Genomic DNA, 20,195 nt, shown 5'->3' with positions numbered 1-20,195 from the left:
CACACCCAACTTGGACCTATAACTAGGTCTCAATCAAGAATGAACCCTCAGTGGTGAAAACTGCTCTGAAGAAGCTAGATGTAATTCCAGCGAAATATTAGCAACTTTTATTGTTTGTAGTCCGGCTTAGTACCCATTAATAAAGTTTTTTAAACAAAAAAATTCAGGCAAAAACAAAACTTTTCAGACAATTTTGGCAAAAAACATACCTAACAAGATTTTTTAGTATACTTTTGGCGAAAGCAGGAATTTTCGAAAATTTTGCTTCGCATACTCAATCACAAAATGTAACCTTTGTTTACCAAAATGAAAAAATATTGATTTTCGAATTTTGAAAAATTCGTCAAAAAATCAAAATGAAATTTAGGTATCTAGCTGGAATATTTGCGCGTTCGTATTTAAAAATTATCGCTGAAAAAACAGATTAGGTATAATCTATTTTTACACCATGTTTGGGTGATAAGAGAGCGAGGATGATTAATTTCCTTCGCTACATTCCAAAATTTGTCATCAAAAGTATTCAGTCTCTGACGTTTATCTGCTGTTCGCTTCCGATGTAATCTAGATTTATACGTACGAGTGCATCAAATAATCAGTAAAAAAATCACATATAAAATCGAGTTCGTGTGTTTCACGGCATCATAATGATTTTTTCAGTTTTTGTTGTTAATTTAGTTTGGTGAATAATTTTTTCAGTGCAGTGCTGCAGTAAATAAATAGGTAATTATGTACATTATTTCAATTATTTTTTTAAATCCATTTTCTTGAGCTGATTTTAAAGAATAATAATATATTCACGATAGATATACGACGAGTAAGTTACATTTATTTTTATTTTTAAAAAAATATATATACTTCAAAATTAATTTTTGTCATGTTTGATGAACAAAATTTTGAAAAATGCGCGGAAATCTGCCATAGACTCGCATCCAATTCAAGGGTGTCAAGTTTAAATATTTATTGATTTTTTCTGTTTAAAATTTGAACTCTCAGAATGATCCTAAGCACTTGATCACTCTCGAGATTAAGGATCGGAAGGGGGGATTCTGGGACTGGGAGCTCCAGAAGAACAACATTTCAAAACAAAAAAGGCATAGAAATTTGACGTACCTACAGCTTACTAATTTCATTTCAATTGAGAGACACTTTTTTCAGATGAAAAATTCCATCTAAGTTGAAAATGGAGGCAACCAGTTCTTTAGCCAGACTACAGGATGCTTCAAGATCACAACATATGCTTGTTCGCATACGAATTATCGAAGGAAAACAGTTTTCTGGATTGAAAACTGAAGCAGTGAGGGTTTGCGTTCAAGTAGGAGATTCCAAGAAATACACATCGGATAAAGAAAACACGATTTGCCCCTACTACGATGAAGTAAGCTTTACAAAACATTATAACTGGTAAAATACATTTACATACTTCCTAAAATAAAATCTAGTTATGTGGTCCTTAAAAGTTACTTCCTATTCATAATTATTACGTTTAAATTAAAAAATTTATTACTTTAATATTTTCGAAACAATTTTCATGCGTTAGGTGTATTTTTTTTTTGTAGACTTTCATATTCGAATTTTGTAAACCAGCTGCTCAGTTACTGGATGAAGTAATAACGCTGACGGTACGTTACCTAAATAAAAGATCAATATCAAAGTAAACATTCTTACATTCAGGAATTAAGAAAGCTTTTTTTCCTATTTGATTACGTAATGTTGTGCAATTTTAATTATACAATTACGTAATTGTATTTTTGCCAATTTTCTTTTTAATCAAATGATAAGGGGGGGGGGGGGAACAAAACGAATAAGTACATGCATGCATTACAAATTTTTTATTCAACAGGTTTCACGTTCTAAAAAAATACTCGGTATTGGTTTAAGCCTACTGCAGACAGAAACTATAGTAGGCATATACAACGTGGACTTGAAAACAGTATTCGCTGAACCAGGTGAGTCCAAAAAACAAGAAAATGATATACTTACACTTAGAAAGTGGTTTAGAGAATGAATAATTAGCCATTGTTTGGAATCAACTCGAGTACCTACCTAATGACTTTGATTAAATTTCTAATACCTAATTTATTCAGAAAATCAATTTTACAACAAATGGTGCCAATTATCGGATCCAAACGACATAACTGGACAGACGAGAGGTTTGATAAAATGCGATATTCGAGTAATCTGTCGAGGAGACAATATAAAACCACCCCTCAAAGTGATCAAATTCGCAGATGAGGTCGATGAGTAAGTACAATAAAGAATTCTTTCATTCGGTAGGTAATTTAATTCTAAATCGATGAAAACTATTTCAGCAAACAAATGACACCTACAGAAGAAACTTACCAGAGTAAACTAAAAGCTCGATTGATTGTAAAAATTTATAAAGCTGACGGTCTTCCAAAAATGACTCGCTCGGTTACTTCGATTTTTAAAGAAGCGAAAGATTTAGTAAATCCTTACGTTGAGGTCTCATTCGCCGGATTAGAAGTAAATATCACGTTTATATTTTTATTTTACCAATTAAAACTTGGAAATGTGGATTCGATAGCTCAAACATCAGATTTAGCTGTAATTTTTACAATGCAGATGTAATATTATTGAGTTTTTCTCTCTTCGATAGGGCAAAACAAGCGTGAAGCAATGTAATTACGCTCCAGTATGGAACGAACAAATCATTTTCCATGAAATATTCCCTTCTTTATGCCAAAGTACCATAAAAATACAGCTAAAAGAGGGAGATGGCGATGTTCTGAACAATAATGTTATCGGTACACATTCAATTGATCTTAAAAAAATATCAATCGATGGAAGCAACGGTGAGTCGACTTTTACTTACACATAGAATCTCCTACTCAGCGAAGAGATGAACGTTGATCATACTTGTGAAACTTTTACAGAATGTTTACCAACATTTGGCCCCACTTATATTCACTTATACGGCACAACCAGAGAATACTCCATGTTCAACTGGACTGCGTCTCTGAAAGAAGATCTTGGCGAAGGTATCGCGTACAGAGGTCGGTTACTAGTAGAAGTTGCTACTGAGAAACTAGAGAATTCAGGTGCTGCTCCCAGGGAAGCAAGGACAACATCTACATGCCCGATAAACGAGGTAAGGTAGTATTTAAAATTTAGAAATAACGAAACAAGATCAGTGATATTGCATGAATTCTAACTCGTCGTAGTTGAGTTCAAAGACCTTTAATGGTTCCATCAGTGTCTCGATGTCTCTCTAGCTTCCTATTTTGAAAAAAGTTTGGTACAAATAAACACCTGACGAATCGAATCCAAAAAATACATAAATATCCGAATTCAGCTACATTGCATTAGGGTCATTCCATATTGTCAACTCAACCAACGTTTTCGAGCCATGTCTTTCGATTTCGCTCGAATTTTTTTTACAATAATATACCCATGCAGTAAGTAAGAACCCCGCAATAAGTTTGGTCCCAGCTCTCTCCGAGGCGGGTGGGGGGCTTCCATTATTTTCACATTGTTTCGAGGTACTCAACTTCAGCAGCCCATTCCTCCAAAACTATGATACTTCGATCAAAACTAATTTCACACATCGAATGGGCATTGCATTTAAAACTTATTAAGCATTTTGAAATTTTCACGAAGTTGAAAGTTCGAATTTTAAAATGACGCTGTAAGTGGGAGCTACCATTTAAAATTTTGAAAAAATTTCCATAGACGTACCTTTTGATGCTTTTTCGAAATATTCAAGTTTCAAGATGGGATCTCTTGATGGAGGGGGAGCACTTCCACCCCCCATATTGAGCGAAATTTTTGAAAAAAAATCTGTGGCATGTAATATATTGAATTTTATGTTTTTGGTGACGCTGAACACGAATATGACGTCAGATTTTTGATAGGACCCCATCCATGGCCCCCAGCACCTCCCCAAAGGGGGTAAAAATTCAAAAAGTGTTTTGTTCGTGTGACACGTGGAATAAATATGTTTTTGGTGACGCTGAATACGAATATGACGTCAGATTTTTGATTGGACCCCATCCATGGCCCTCCAAACACTTTTTTGCGGGAGGTCATGGGGGCCATGGGTGAAGTCAATTTAAAACACTATGGCTATATTCGTGTTCAGCGATATCGAAAACATACTATTTCATGTGTCACACGAATGTAACCACTTTGGGGGGGGTCACCCCTTTGGGGTGGTGCGGGGAGCCCTGGATGGGGTACAATCAAAAATCTGACGTCATATTCGTGTTCAGCGTCACCAAAAACATACTATTCCATGTGTCGTACGAACAAATCACTTTTTTGAACTTTTACCCCCTTTGGGAAGGTGCTGGGGGCCATGGATGGGGTCCTATCAAAAATCTGACGTCATATTCGTATTTAGCGTCACCAAAAACATACAATTCGATATATCACATGCCACAGATTTTCTTTCAAAAGTTTTGCTCAATATGGGGGGGGGGGTGCTCCCCCTTCATCAAAAGATCCCATCATGTAACTTGAATATTTCAAAAAATCATCAAAAGGTACATCTACGGAAATTTTTTCAAAATTTTAAATAGTAGCTCCCACTTACAGCGCCGTTTTGAAATTTGAACTTTCAATTTGAAAGTTCAACTTGCAACTTTTGAAAATTTCAAAATGCTTAAAAAGTTTTAAATGCAGTGCCCATTCGATCTGTGAAATTAGTTTTGATCAAAGTATCATAGTTTTGGAGGAACGAGCTTCTGAAGTTGAGTACCTCGAAACAATGTGAAAATAATGGAAGCCCCCCCACCCGCCCCTGAGGGAGCTCTTACTGCATGGGTATATACTGTAGAAAAAATTTGAGCGAAATTGAAAGACATGATTTTCAAAATCGCCTGCTTTTGGTTGAGTTGACATGGAATGACCCATTAGGTAGTGGAAATAGGCGTTTATCACATTTTTCAATTTTTTTTTTCAAAATCTGATGAGGAGGGGGAAAATGCACTTTCAGAAAATGAAGAAATATTTTTTTAACTCAACACCTTCAAAATTTTCATAATTTTTTTTAAGTTTTTGTAGTAGTTTTCACTTGTTTGGTCATCGTACATAAATCATGAAAACGAGTTCTCAGTGAAAAGTTTAATTTTGAGATGAGCTGGAAGCAACCAAAATTGAAGTCTGTTTTTCTAATTTTATTCATTTCTTTGACATGGATACGTTTTTTTGCGCCGAGAATTTGTCTAAAATTTTCAAGACTTTTTTGGCTTTTAGAAACTTGGAGATTTTTTATAACTCGAGCTCATTTCACGTTTTGTGTTCTAGTCGGATTATGGAAAACCAGAAGATTTTTTTCTATTCTGTTCCATATTGAACGCGACAATGATGTCTAGAACATTGAAAGATAAATTATTATTTTTCGAAATAAGTATCGGGAACGCTGGAAATACATTGGATGGTCATAATCCTTCTCGAAATAGCGAAACCATTGATGAATCTGATTCTCTACGTAAGTACTCGTAATTTATAAGTTATAACTTATTCCAAGTATCCAAAGTTCACATGAAAACCTCAACTCGGTGCCTCTATCTGTATGATGAAAAAATGTTTTTTTTTTTTCTATGCAGAAACCGTTGTATCGACTGAAATCGAAGCTTCGCAGAGCACTACTGAACCAATGAAACCGATGACTCACAATGGAGTAAACTTTTTCCTGCCTTTTCGAAATGAAAAACCTTGTATGTATATTAAATCACGTTGGCCGGACAATCGACACAGGATGTATAATTCAAACCTGATAATGAGATTGGCGGAAAATTTAGTAAGTTTCCTAATCAAGCAATATGTTTTGAAGCTCAAAAAATGGGCCAATTCAAACATGGAAACATTATTTTTTAATATAGGAAGAAGGTTTAGCAGAAGTTTCCCGAAAAATGGAAGAAGATCAAGAAGGTGCCGATAGCACATTAATACAAGTTTTAGATAATTTCATCACAGGGTGTAATAAATACGTATCAGCTGCTGAATCAAGATCAGAAATAAACATGAGCACCAAACTCGACCTTAACAGGATGGAAATGTGCTACGATGAAATAGTAAGTAAAATATTTTCATATTACTTAATATTATCTTGAATGATCAATATTGAAAAACAAAAACAAATTTCAGTGTTCGATGGGAGAGAAAGCTGCAAGATTGAAAGCTGTTGTGACGCAACATTCATTAGAAGAGGCATGCAAAGAAGTAAAGGCTTGCTTACACGAACTGAAAGATATGATTGAAGATGTAAGTGGTGCTCATCATTTTCATAAAGGTGGAAAACCCCTCATTTTACCCCTACTTTCGGTTTTTTCCTCCTTAAAAGAAGTGGGGATGACTTGGGAAGCTGTAATTTGGATATGTTGATCACAATGAGAGTACTGACCAATGATATAATTTTGGACCATTTTCATTCATTTGGGACCATATTATGCCCCTCCAAAAAATAACCTTTCCGTAATTTTCGAATTTTACCCTCCCCACTCCAGGGGTCGACTTGAGGTCCCAAAAGAATCTCATTCCCCAAGTTTGACTTTATTTGATAGATTAGAACAGGTTCCAAGTCCTAAAGTCATGAAATGTAAACTTATTGAAATCACATCACTTGAGGGGTGGTCACGCCACCCTCTTTGAGGCTAGGGAGTTGGTTGATAGCTCATTTGATAAGTATTTGAGAGGAGATTGAATAATCAGTGCTAATACGGAATTTTTTGACAAAAAAACTGATTTTAGGGGGGCTTTTATCCTCTGTGGGGGAGGGGGAATTATCACTAGGGGTAGGGGCGAGGGCTTTTAGTATGTTGTTCACCACATGCACCATCCTAGACAATATTCGCAAAAAAAAAAAACGTTGATCCCAATTATCTCCTGGTCAAATCGTATGTACTTTGACTAGGATATTGTTTGAAATTACCAAAACATTTGGAATCAACACAAAACAATTATCTCAAAAAAAAAAAATATAAATTGAAAAAAGAAATAAAATCAATCACCAAAAAAATGTATTCTGAATCACGTGAAAAATGAAAAAAATCATTTTAAATTGAAACGACAAAAACTATTCAAAATCACCATGAACAAAGTTAGATCCTTACGGTCAAAAAATTATTTCAACTTTTTTTTCTTCAAATGAATTAACGTTTGCTCTCTAAATTTCAAAGACAGTCAACACCTGATATAGTGGGAGTGGTAATGATCCGGTGAGATAGTAGATATCAGCATGATCTATCCCTGAAGTTGGCTAAGAAATATTCCCTAGGCAGTGAATATTTACTCATTGTCCCTGACTAGCTCAGATAGGAGACTTCGGCATTAACTAATTCACTATATGCACATTGTCCAGTTCTTCACCAAATAAAAACATATATTCATGCTAATCGATATGTTTATTGAATGATATACCAAACGAGTTCTATACATAATAATAAAAGGGTAAATTAAAGACTATTATTACGTAATTCAATACGAGTGCACACTCGCATCGAGTAAAGTTTAATCTACACAAAACCACTTGAGTATTAGCTCAAATGATTACGTGCTATTTTTGCTATCCTACTCTAACTAGAACATGGTGAAATTATGTCTTTCGTCTGAGATAAAATAAGTATCTCCTTTACAGCCACTAATGCTAGGTGTATAATTACTCATTTCATCCATCTCAATTAATTATGATCTAACTATAATTAATTACCTTACACTTACTTGGACACTATGCATTTTTCCTACCTCTTCCAATACACTAACCAAAATTATACCTGTAGGTAGGAACGTCTAACTGTAGGCTCGATGTATAGACGAGAAATACTTTCGATGTCCGGAAAATCGAAGTGTATTCAAAGGAACTGTATTTAATAATAATTAATTAAAACGTTCAGAGAAACACTAATTACCACGCTGAAGGTGGGTAAAACATAAAAAAGGACAAGCAGGGCAGAACCCCATTTGTTCTCACATATTCCTTGTGTTGATATACCTAGTTAACACATCGTCATTTTGACGAGGAACAAGTTACCGCGGAGTTACGAGACCAAGTAAAGTTTGTGGTTTGCCAAAGCAAGTTTGTGCTTAGAAAATATTCATCAAAAGAATAGATCATTCGGCGGGAACGAATGATCTGATCGCATTATCATACGATAATTAGGGGGATCCTTCCAGTTATTTAGGGATCCTATGAGCGCACGTATAAGTTTAGAAGAATTTATCACGTTACCCTACTTACAGTATATGGAATAAAGCGCAGACTCTATTATAGAAACATATACAGAAGCTTCTCGTAAAGGGAAATTACGCGAATGATCACCTAGGCGGTGAAGGCAATCCTACTCCTCTCACACCTTCATACAATTTTTTTTTTACTGAAATCTTGAAAATAATTACGCGTTATTCTGACACCCTGTAGGTATAACTTTGCGCTATTATGATACAAAAAATAAGTTCAAACATATTTAATTTTCAGCCTCAAGATGCTCTTCCGGATGTTTTTTTGTGGCTGGTAGTTAATAACAGAAGACATGCTTACCAAAGAATATCGGCAAAGGATTTGATATTTTCTATGACTCAAGAAGAGTGCGGAAAATTCTGTTCAAAAGTTCACACAAGATTCTTCAAGGTAACCATAGATTAACTTGTCGTTCATTCCTTATTGATTTTATTAGCAAGGGAGGTATCCCAAACCCAAACGACAGAAAACTTCTTGGAACGAGTGAAGCTAGATTGAAAGAGCTAATATTCCATCAATCAAAATTTCAGGAGCTAAAACTCATTTTTGGAGTTTTGGGTAAATTTTAGCAGTCCAAGGGTCTAAAAAGAGGAAAAAATAAATTAAAAAAAAAAAAATTAATCAGGAAATTTGGAACCTGATATGTCTACGAAGGTACCCTATTTTTGACCCCAAGAATTGATTGGAAACAGGTTCGATAAGTTTTGAGCAATTTGGGGCTTCCAGCACATTTTTTTATAAAATGTTTTTTTTTTTTCAAATCAAGTTAGAAAGCTTATATTATTCAGATCACATCATATTCTTGAAATGTTGAATCGATTCGAGGCAGATTCAAGTCATTTTGAAGCCTCCAGCAGAGTTTTGAAAACTCCATTTACCCCCCTCCCCCTCCAATTCTGGTGGTCGAAAATGGGGATACATAACAATTTTCAGGTTTTTAGTCCAGTTTGGTAAACATTTTTTGATTTTTTTTCTACTTTTTTGACTGCAATTTTCTTTTTAAAAATTCCTTTCGAGCTCTAAAAATAAAATTCAGCTCTTAAAATTTTGACTTGTGAGTCGTAAAGCATTTTTGGGCGCTCTTTCGATTGTTTTCGTCATTTTTTTTTTCAAGCAAGTAGCATAATCGTACCTTTTGCTTCAGCGCACCTTTTTAAATAATTCAGGGAACCTTTCCTTATCCTTCATATTTTTTTTTTTTCAAATTACTGGTACCTATAATGAGACATTTTTCCAAAGCTCCCAGGTAAAAAAAGAATAGATCCGAGCAGTAGATGGATCCAAGTTAAATTAGATATCTACCTATGGTTGGGTTTATCTCAACATAACGAGTATTTTCTAAACGGCTATCCAGAAGGATATGAAATATCAAATCAAGTTGAAAATATCCAAAGACCTGGATTTGTTTCACCACTAAAAATATATTACCCAGAAAAACACGTGAGCATTAAAATATTCCAATACGAAATTAATAAATTATTTATGATATAAAGGTGCGTTTTTTGGGCAATTCAAATGATTTCTTTAGGTATTTGAATTTCGAGCTTATATGTATCAAGCAAGGTCATTAATAGGATCAGATCGTTCAGGTTTATCAGATCCTTCTGCCAGAGTATTCATCGGAGAAACTTCAGCAGAAACTCAGGTTAACTTAATTCCAAACTTTCAAAAATGTTGCTTTTTTGTTGGTATTTTGAAGAAAAATGAAACATAAATAAGTATTTTTATATCCAGGTAATTAATCAAACCTTAATGCCAACATGGAATGAACAATTGACCGTGGATAATATTTTCCTGTATGGTCCGATTGAACAAATTAAAAGGGAACCACCGCTCATAGTAATAGAAATGTTCGATAAGGATTGGGTAAATTTTCAATTATGATCTCACACTAAAAGTAGGTACCCGAAATAATTATTTATCTTTTCTAATTATTTTAAAGATGAGGGAATCGGACTTCTTAGGAGCAACATCTGCTTTACCTCGTGTTAAATTGGCGAATGAGTTTCGTTATCCGATACCATTAAAGTGGTTTCGTATTGAACGAGGAGGTAAACGTGCAGGCGAACTTTTGGCAGCGTTTGAACTTTTACAAGTGAATTTTTTACTCAATTATTTCAGGCGTATAATTTCACGAAATTTTGATCGTAATATTACGCCCGGTTCGGTTGCTTTTATTGCAGAAAGAATCATTTGCAGAAGACTTCCAATCTACTGAGGGTGAAAATATTCAACTTTCCACATCAGTTTCACCAATACCAAAAAACATAAGACCTACTCTGGCAAATTACAGGTGAGTCTTCCCTCTCCACTATTATTGCCCAGTGACAATTTATTACTTTTCATATGTAGGTATAATTATGTAGGTACAATATGCTAATTTTTTAAATATTTTACACGCTTCGAAAACCTGTTTCACAGAATAGAAGTTCTTTTCTGGGGTCTGAGGAATTTGAAATGCTTCAATTGGACAAATGTAAAACGTCCAATCGTGGAAATAGAATGCGCTGAAAAAATTCTATCATCGTCTGAAATACCGAATGCTCAAAATAATCCTAATTTTGACGATCTGGTCAAATCTATCGTCTTGGTATGCAAAAACTTGTACTCGTTATAACAATTGTTTATTATTTTTTTCGCCATTTTTACGCACGAGTAGATCTAATCATGAGTATAATAATATCGTGTAGGAACTTCCAGAAGAAGAAATATACAGACCACCTTTGACAATACGTGTAGTTGATCGTCAAAAATTCATTAATTCCACAACATTAATAGGTTCTCATATCATTAATTCGGTTCAAAAATACATTTGCGATCCTGCGATGGAATTTGGAAAAAATTGTGATAATGGTAAGACTTGAAATCCATTCCAACTTGGCTCCGTGTGGCCAGCCCCGACCATGTGGGGGTGGGGGTCGAAAATATTGCCAATCGTTTGTGCTTTGTTTGTGCACGTTTGTGCACTAATTACTTTCGTTTGTGCTCACCCCCTTCATGGCATATTTGAAGGGAGCCTTGGTCGGGGCTGGGAACACGCAGCCCCGACCATGAGGGGGAGGGGGTCGAAAATAGTGCCAATCGTTTGTGCTTCGTTTGTGCACGTTTGTGCACCAATTGGTTTCGTTTGTGCTCACTCCCCTACAAAGTTGAAATGGAAGGGGGCTGGAGACACGGCGGTGAAATGGGAATTTTGAGAAAAATAACTATCAATGAGTAGGGTATCGTTTCCATATGATTCGATACCGCTGAGCACGAATATGACCTCAGATTTTCTGCTACACTCACCTACCCCTCTCTAGAGCCCCTCAGCCCCCCTCAGTTTTCACGATTTTCGAAATAAAGTTTTTTTGATGACATTGATGTCGTTTTCATATGATTCGATACCGCTGAGCACGAATATGACCTCAGATGTTCTGCTACATTTGCCTACCCCTCTCCAGAGGCCCTAAGCCCTCCTCAATGTTCACAATTTTCGAAATAAAGTTAATTTGATGACATTGGTGTCGTTTTAATATGATTCGATACCGCCGATCACGAATATGACTTCAGATTTTCTGCTACAATCACCTAGTCCTCTCCAGAGCCTCTCAGCCTCCCTCTATTTTCACGATTTTTAAAATAGTTATTTTGATGATGTTGGTTTCAGAAGACAAAATTTTCAAACCACTAATTAACTCAAAAAGAAGAGTCTACATATTTGGAAGTTTCTAGCCACTCAGTAAATGAGTAGAATCAAAAAACTGTTCTTGGATTTTCATGGCAATTGCCCAGGTGGACAGAAAACATGAAAATACAATCGGGTCATTTTATCCAAAAACAGGTTGGGTGGGTGGGGACTGATGCAAAAAAATCAGGATAGGGTATTAAAAATAAGTTCTCTTTGAGGAGGGACTTTTTGCTCGTAATGAAGGATTGCATTGAATTAGGTTTATATAGTTCCACGAATTTTTTTCTTTGGAAGATTTTTTCAATTTTTGAACCATTTGCAAAGTGATCAAAAATTTACTTCTGTACTGATCTCCTGGAATACCTAAGCATGTATTTTGTTAAACACATATCTAGGTATACGCTGAGGGGCTCTGGAGAGGGGTAGGCAAGTGTGGCAGAACATCTGAGGTCATATTCGTGCTCAGCGGTATCAAATCAGATGAAAACGACATCAATGTCATCAAAAAAACTTTATTTCGAAAATCGTGAAAACTGAGGGGGGCTGAGGGGCTCTAGAGAGGGGTAGGTGAGTGTAGCAGAAAATCTGAGGTCATATTCGTGCTCAGCGGTATCGAATCATATGGAAACGATACCCTACTCATTGATAGTTATTTTTCTCAAAATTCCCATTTCACCGCCGTGTCTCCAGCCCCCTTCCATTTCAACTTTGTAGGGGAGTGAGCACAAACGAAACCAATTGGTGCACAAACGTGCACAAACGAAGCACAAACGATTGGCAATATTTTCGACCCTCTCCCCCTCATGGTCGGGGCTGCGTGTCCCCAGCCCCGACCAAGAATAATTACGCTTTTAATTACAAGTATAACAAAACGAACGCAATGGGTCAATTTGATGAGTGCACAATCCTCAGCATCAAAAGCACAAACGATGTGTATGGTTTTCATTCCTCTAAAGCCCTTCCTATGGGCTCCCCCTATTAGCATGTCCCCAGCCCCGACCATTTCAACTTTGTAGGGGAGCGAGCACAAACGAAACCAATTGGTGCACAAACGTGCACAAACGAAGCACAAACGATTGGCACTATTTTCGATCCCCTCCCCCTCATGGTCGGGGCTGCGTGTCCCCAGCCCCGACCATTTCCACTTTGTAGGGGAGCAAGCACAAACGAAACCAATTGGTGCACAAACGTGCACAAACGAAGCACAAACGATTGGCACTAATTTCAACCCCCTCCCCCTCATGGTCGGGGCTGCGTGTCCCCAGCCCCGACCAAGGCTCCCTTCAAATACGCCATGAAGGGGGTGAGCACAAACGAAAGTAATTAGTGCACAAACGTGCACAAACGAAGCACAAACGATTGGCACAATTTTCGACCCCCACCCCCACATGGTCGGGGCTGGCCACACGGAGCTTTCCAACTTACCTACTTAGTAAGCCAATTAGAACATATTTTCATTTCGAAAACATGATTTGATTTGACTGATTATTTATAAGTGCAAAAGTATTTCTAATTGAGCGTTGTCTTTAATAATGAATGCAATTAACAGGAGTTAACGATGATCTTGAAACATCCCAGTTGGCTAACAACGAAGTCATAATTGAACTGGCACACGTAAGTAAACCTGAATTGGGCAAATTTTCAATGAGAGAAATTATCCATCCTTTTTCTAAAAGTAAACTGCAATTATTTTTCAGGATACGACTCCTCAAAATAAAACACCCAAAAAGTCAACATTCAGTCGTAAGATGAATAATAAAAATCGTCCCGATGAAGATACTGAAAATGACGAAGGCGATGATTGGTGGTCAAGATACTTCGCTTCAGTGGAATCAGATGCTGTTCAACAAGTAATTTTTCATGAATTGAGTAGGCAAAATGCAAACAAAGATATCAAAACACGCTTTTTATTTTACATAGGATGCAGCAAAGCCAGAAAATCAGAATGATAAAAAGAAAAAAATAGTCAAATTTAAAGTAAGAAGTCAAGTATTACCTAAGCTGTTCAAATATTCAAGAGATTTTATCCTCAATTTATATGTTGAAAATTTTTATATTTTCATTATTTTTCAGGTATATTCGAATGAACTAGAAGTACAACCTGAGTTCAATAGTTTTCAAGACTGGTTATTATCATTCGATCTTTACAGAGGTAAAAAGATCGAAGAAGATGTCAACGATGAGAGTAGACTAATTGGTACATTTAAGGTAATGTAATTTCTGTACTCCAATGCAAAAAGGATGGAAGTCCTATGACCTGGCATAAGGAAAGGAGGTTAGTGTGTTCAGTGCAGTTTTGAGAAACAGGGATTTTAAACTTTTCAGTTCAAAATTTGAAATTCCTGTTTCTCAAAACTGCACTGAACACACTAACCTCCTTTCCTTATTCCAGGTCATAGGACTTCCATCCTTTTTGCACTGGAGTACAGATTTTTAAAAATAAGTATTATCCTTTTCACATCATTCAAAAAAGTACCACCAGAATTATGGTTGAAAATCATTTATTTTATTTCAGGGTTCGTTGAAAGTTTACAAATTACCAATATTGGAAGATATGGAAGATATCGCCAATTTTGATGCTGAAAATAGATCTCATCGAGATTTCCCCTCAAACGATAATTTTCCTGTATTGGTCCGAATTTACATCGTGAAAGCAAAAGATCTTCATTCCATCGACTCGGATGGAAACGCAAATCCTTACATTTCCGTACAATTAGGGTCACTAACCGAAACAAGCGACTACATTCCCAAACAATTGAATCCGGAATTTGGAAAGTAAGACTTTGAAATATACTTACTCATTTTTTTTTTTTTGAATTCCATTTATATTTAAAAAATTTATAGGTACTAAGCTAATGTATCTTCTTATAAGACAGAAGAAATATCTTGTAATCTTTTCTGCGCAGATGTTTCGAAATTAAAGCTGTTTTCCCTCGAGATTCAATGCTGACTATTCAAGTTTTAAATAAGAAATTGATAGAAAGAGTTTCAGACAACTTGATTGGTGAAACAAAAATCGATCTAGAAAACAGATTTTACAGCAGGCATCGTGCTCATTGTGGCTTATCAAAAAAATACGAAATGTGAGAAAATGATTAAGAACCGATACCTACTTGAACCAAAGGGAATATATGTACTCGTAAATAATAAAATTGCATGTTGCGATAGAACTGGCACTAACAAATGGCGAGATACGATGAAACCTACAGAAATATTGACTGAACTCTGCAGGAATTCAAAGCTAGAGCCACCTTCGTATGAGAATGGTTCAGTGAAAGTTGGTTACACCAGATTCAAAATTCAAAACATTGATAAATTTGAAGGTAAAAAATCAACGAAAAATAACGAATAACTTCACCCCTTCAGTTTTCAGTGTCGGCAACTTAATTCACACTTATGTAGTGTGGATTGCAATGTTATCAAGGCAAAATATCTGACACCTGTTTCAGGACACCCGGTATATAAGCACCTAATTTACAACATTTTTTTCTTCACATTTTACAGATGCTGAAGAGCAAATGGCTTTAGATGTTTTACACCACTGGAACCAGGTGGAACCTCGTGTGGGCTGTAATTTAGTTCCAGAACATATTGAAATAAGACCGTTGTATAAACCTGGAAAAATTATAGAGAGAGTGAGTGCAGATTGTTGTAGATCAATTAGAGAAATGAAGGGGACAAAACTATATAGCCTGATTTAATCAATATTATGTATGATTTTTCATTTTCTGTTTTCTTTTTTATTTATAGGGTAAATTGGAAATGTGGGTAGATATGTTTCCAATAGATAGACCTATGCATCTTCTAGGGCCACAAATCGATATCTCTCCTAGAAAACCGAAGCCGTATGTTTTACGAGTAATCATATGGAACACTAGTGATGTAAAGTTACAAGAAAGAGCTTTCTTCACTGGAGAAAAAATGTCAGATATCTTTGTAAAAGGGTAATTAAAATCACTAATAATAACGATTCACCTGAAAATTTAATAATAGGTACCAGGTACCCATAATAATTAATTTTTTGATTCCAGATGGGTTAACGGACCTGAAGAGAGTCAACGAACTGATATACACTATAGATCGTTAACAGGAGAGGGAAATTTCAATTGGCGATTTGTATTCCCATTCGAATACATCGCAGCCGAAAAGAAAATAGTCACTTCGCATAAAACATCGATACTTAGTAGAGACGAGCGTGAAAGTAAACTCCCTCCTCGTCTTGAATTGCAAGTTTTGGATTCTGATCTGATTTCTGCTAATGATTACTTGGGTAAGATTAGAATAGAAAATATATATTATACAGGCATATTCATCAAGCAATTTTTGAATTGAAAAAAAAAAATTATAATAATTAGTTAAATAAACAAATAAAATAAAATAAAATAATACTTTTAGGATCTTTGGTATTGGACTTGAATAACTTTCCAAAAGGAGCCAAATCTGCTAAATTATGTAAACTGAAGATGTTGAAAACTGACGGATCTGTGAGCATGATTAACATATTCAAACAAAAAAGAGTAAAAGGATGGTGGCCTTTTCATGTAAAAAAAGAAAATGGGCAAATGGAATTAACGGTAAGAACAGGTTGCCTACTGGGTGCTTGTTTGAATAATAGAAAAATATGATACATTTTCCATTACACATTCATCTTCTCCATGGGAAATTTTTCTACATTTTTGGACATTTATTAGGCTACCCTATACCCCAGCCCAATCATGTTTTATAAAATGTTTGTAATTAGGGAAAAGTTGAACTTGAGTTACATCTCCTCACTCAGGAAGAAGCAGGAATTATTCCAGTTGGACTTGGCCGCGATGGACCAAACCCTCTGGAAAAACCCAAGTAAAAATTACAACCATTAAGTACTTACCTACATGTTCATTTGAAGGCAATGAATAATTTTATTTTTTTTCATGTTTTAGTCGTCCAGATTGGTCGTTCCTGTGGTTTTTAAATATGACCAAATCAGCCAAACACATAATATGGCGTCATTACAAGTGGGCTGTATTCAAAATTATAATATTGATTATAATCATCCACATTATTCTGGGATTCTTATCTTATATACCTGCTTACGTGGCTAAGAAATTAGGTATTTAATGAAAAATGTAGGTATGTATATCCTGTATTTTTCATTTTTATTCCTTCTCATTCTATAACATAAATGTAGGTATATGGATCTAAGTACCTACCTAGCTAGGTACATAGGTACTATGCTTCAAGTGCTATTATTATGATTATAATGTCGTTGCCTTAGTTGCAAAGTAGCGTATGTCCATCTGTTCACTTGATACCTAGTGTAAAAGTGCTTTCAATCTGGAGCGCCATCTATTGGGTTTTAGTGGTACCCATTGGGTAAGTATGCCGGCGGGACATGTCCTTGACATACCTACCCAAAGGGTACCACTAAAACCCAATAGATGGCGCTCCAGATTGAAAGCACTTTTACACTAGGTATCAAGTGAACAGATGGACATACGCTACTTTGCAACTAAGGCAACGATGAGATTATTTTACATATACCTAGAAATAATAAAATGTACTTAGACATTCATTTTTCACTGCAAACAAATAAATAGTAAGTTTAAATAGATCTCATTTGATTTTGTGAGTAGCAAGATGGCCTTAACCACCTAGCGGTTATTATTGTAGCTCCCCTTATACATAATATTATTCGATCTATTCTTAGAGATAAGTTTAGTTAGGCGAGAGGGAGGATGTTTTGGACAGTTGCTGGTTTGACGAGTTGGTTTGATTTTTTTTTGACGGGGGTTTCACAATTATGTGGCAATGTCATACCACAATTGATATTTGACAACATTTACCAGATACCAACTCGTGTGATAAAAATATTTCAGCTTTTGTTTTGAAGTGCAATTTTTGGAAAAAAATTTCGTCTCACATTTTGAGCTCCTAAAAAATAATTGTGAGGAATTTCGTCAAGTGCCCAAGTAAAATGAAATCTCTGATTCCTTCTCGCCAATAATCACTACTTACCTTTTCATGAAAAGCTGATACTTTTTTCCCAAAGCCAGTTTAAGTAGAAATGGCATAGTGGGGATGTTTTGGACACTGCGATAAATTCGTGTTAATTTGTTATGTTTGGGTGTAAGAATGCCTCAGTTTTATCTGACAAATCCAGGAAAGACTTTTAATGAGTCTGGAATGATAAATGCTAATCAAGAACAATTTGAAGTTGCCCCCTGAAAGTATGTTGATTCGAGCCAGCACTGGCTGAAAAATACGGCATAAAAAAGTCGACTCTTCAACATTACCTCACTAATATTAAAAACAATCCGCGTCAACTGAAATTGTGTGAAATTGTGGACAGATACTGACAATTGATTTCTAATGGATTGAAATTTGGGATTTCCAAAAATAACATTCAAAAGAACGTATTTTCTCAGCATGTCCAAAACATCCACCTATTGTGTCCAAAACATCCCACTACTGTCCAACACATCCACCCAAAATGGTGTTTTTTCAAAGTCCAATGGTTTGTTCAGTTTGCAACTTAAAAATTTTTATAGTAAGTCAAAATGTGCGCATTGAGATCCTCGTTCAAATGAGACCAACCCCACCTTTCTAGGTGTTTCCTATTGCTTGCAATTTGAAATCAAAGAAAAGTGCCCAAAACATCCCTCTCCCCTACTTGCTCTCCTTAAAGTTCATCGCTCTGTCTCCTTCTACTGAAAGTATGGTAAGTTTGGGGATTCTCTCTGCTCCTGGATCTAAAGGCACAGCTGCAAGACCATGAGCTAAGCTCTTCACTTGGCATTGGAACCTTGAGCTCTCTGGAGCTAAGTCAAAATGTAGATGTGTTAACTATTTCGGCACAAAGAAAATGTATGAGCACATTGGCCTTAAGGCAATGTCCTTCTTTTTGTATTTTATCCATTTTTAGCGTGGTGATTTGTGTTTCCTTCAACATGATGATTAATTCTACTTAATCATCATGGTTCGATTGGATGCAATTTGATCAACCCGGGCATCAAAAGCATTTCTCACAAATATAACAAACTTCGTGTATTACATACCTATCGTTGTACCTGGTTTTAGTGAGTACTATAGGATCCAGATAGGTAAAGGTGTACAGTGTCTTTGATAAGTATTGAGAAATACTTATTTAGGCCTAGTGGTCCTCTCAATCAATTATAGTTTTATTTTAATTAATGGAGTTAGCTGAAATAGGTAAATTACATGGACAATACCTACCAAGTTAATTTGTAATAATTGTAACTTTACTTTATCTCAATTATTGGTGTTATTCAGATCAATTATGTGCTAAGTAGTCACTTAGTACTTAATTGGTTTGAATTATTATTATTTATCTAGGTCGTAAGTGACAGGTAATTCGCCTGACCATTTGAATAATGATCAATTGTGTGATTTGTTATGCACCTTACATACCTTCTTTTATATAACTAATCAATAATAAAAACATTTTAGTAGTCTTTACAAGTGTGTTTTATTATTACAGTAAGTTCCGCTTAATGTGGGCGCGTTGGTCCAAAGCATGTTCAATTGTATTAAGCGAAAAACTCTAATAACCAATGCGGAAAAAAATGCAAAATTCCAAATTTTGTGGAAGTTTTATCACTTTTTGATGTTTTTTAAAGGTGATTTCAATAATTTTCTGTTTTTTAGCTACAGTTAGTCTTTTAATACCCTTTGAACACCTTTATTTACAATTTTTATAAATTTTTACAAAAATTTCACCATCTCTTGCCAATTTTCACTAATTTTAACACGTTTTCAACATTTTTTCATCCAATTTTTGTCAAATTTTGCTGAAATTCATGATTTTCTCCAACTTTTAAAGATTAGTCCACTCTATTAACCGAGTGAAATGCTCATTTTCACTATTATAAACGATAAAACTTGCATGTAAAATGATGCAAACGTTCCGTTTCAACCCATTTCAACTCTATTAAGCGAATTTCTCTATTAACCGACAACACATTAAGCGGAACTCACTGTATTAGGATACTGCTATGATTAGTTAGGATGGTTTTATCAAACTCATACCACCTTTTTGAGCTATCCAGGTAAGAGGTAATTATTCCCCTCTTAGGGAATAATTATTGTCCAGATCCAGTAGGAATAATAAAGTTCATTCCCGCTTATAATGATAATTCCTTATCGCACTATATCAATTTCATAAAAATAAAACACCACAGACACAAATAATTTTTTTTCAAGATGCTGAAACTTCTTAAAAGAACACGTTTCTGACACACCTACACTTATGCCAAAATAATAACAGGCTTATTCGTTGACGTGGGAAAAAAAGATTTAATTTGAGTAGGTCTGAAAAGATCTAATCAT

At 35.4% G+C, this 20,195-nt stretch overlaps 1 protein-coding gene across 1 annotated transcript; it reads left to right on the top strand.

Moving 5' to 3' along the window:
- The first annotated feature begins 600 nt into the window (after window positions 1-600).
- On the top strand, window positions 601-19,310 carry LOC135839919 (otoferlin-like). Its single transcript, XM_065356180.1, has 33 exons — window positions 601-720; window positions 1,156-1,375; window positions 1,557-1,619; window positions 1,841-1,946; window positions 2,085-2,241; window positions 2,310-2,484; window positions 2,618-2,813; window positions 2,895-3,109; window positions 5,266-5,449; window positions 5,568-5,761; window positions 5,844-6,035; window positions 6,109-6,225; window positions 8,435-8,587; window positions 9,437-9,637; window positions 9,726-9,842; window positions 9,932-10,063; window positions 10,140-10,292; window positions 10,381-10,490; window positions 10,619-10,787; window positions 10,888-11,050; window positions 13,417-13,481; window positions 13,565-13,717; window positions 13,788-13,844; window positions 13,941-14,075; window positions 14,383-14,642; window positions 14,774-14,950; window positions 15,036-15,190; window positions 15,372-15,502; window positions 15,618-15,811; window positions 15,899-16,137; window positions 16,263-16,441; window positions 16,609-16,709; window positions 16,790-19,310. Exons 2-33 carry the CDS (start codon window positions 1,181-1,183, stop codon window positions 16,965-16,967), a joined length of 5,016 nt encoding a protein of 1,671 aa, XP_065212252.1. The 5' UTR covers window positions 601-720; window positions 1,156-1,180; the 3' UTR covers window positions 16,968-19,310.
- The last annotated feature ends 885 nt before the right edge of the window (window positions 19,311-20,195 follow it).

Source organism: Planococcus citri, chromosome 3, assembly GCF_950023065.1.
Source record: "Planococcus citri chromosome 3, ihPlaCitr1.1, whole genome shotgun sequence".
Classification (NCBI taxonomy): domain Eukaryota; kingdom Metazoa; phylum Arthropoda; class Insecta; order Hemiptera; family Pseudococcidae; genus Planococcus; species Planococcus citri.
The sequence above is the reverse complement of the archived record's forward strand: the minus strand, read 5'-3'. Positions and strand labels throughout refer to the sequence as shown.

What these genes read in the sequence shown, in the direction of transcription:
- LOC135839919 (XM_065356180.1), top strand. Translation starts at nt 1,181, where the DNA reads ATGGAGGCAACCAGTTCTTTAGCCAGACTACAGGATGCTTCAAGATCA. An exon ending in AATCAGATGCTGTTCAACAA is followed by an intron (nt 13,718 to 13,787) that starts GTAATTTTTCAT and finishes TATTTTACATAG; the next exon opens with GATGCAGCAAAGCCAGAAAA. An exon ending in AAACATTGATAAATTTGAAG is followed by an intron (nt 15,191 to 15,371) that starts GTAAAAAATCAA and finishes CACATTTTACAG; the next exon opens with ATGCTGAAGAGCAAATGGCT.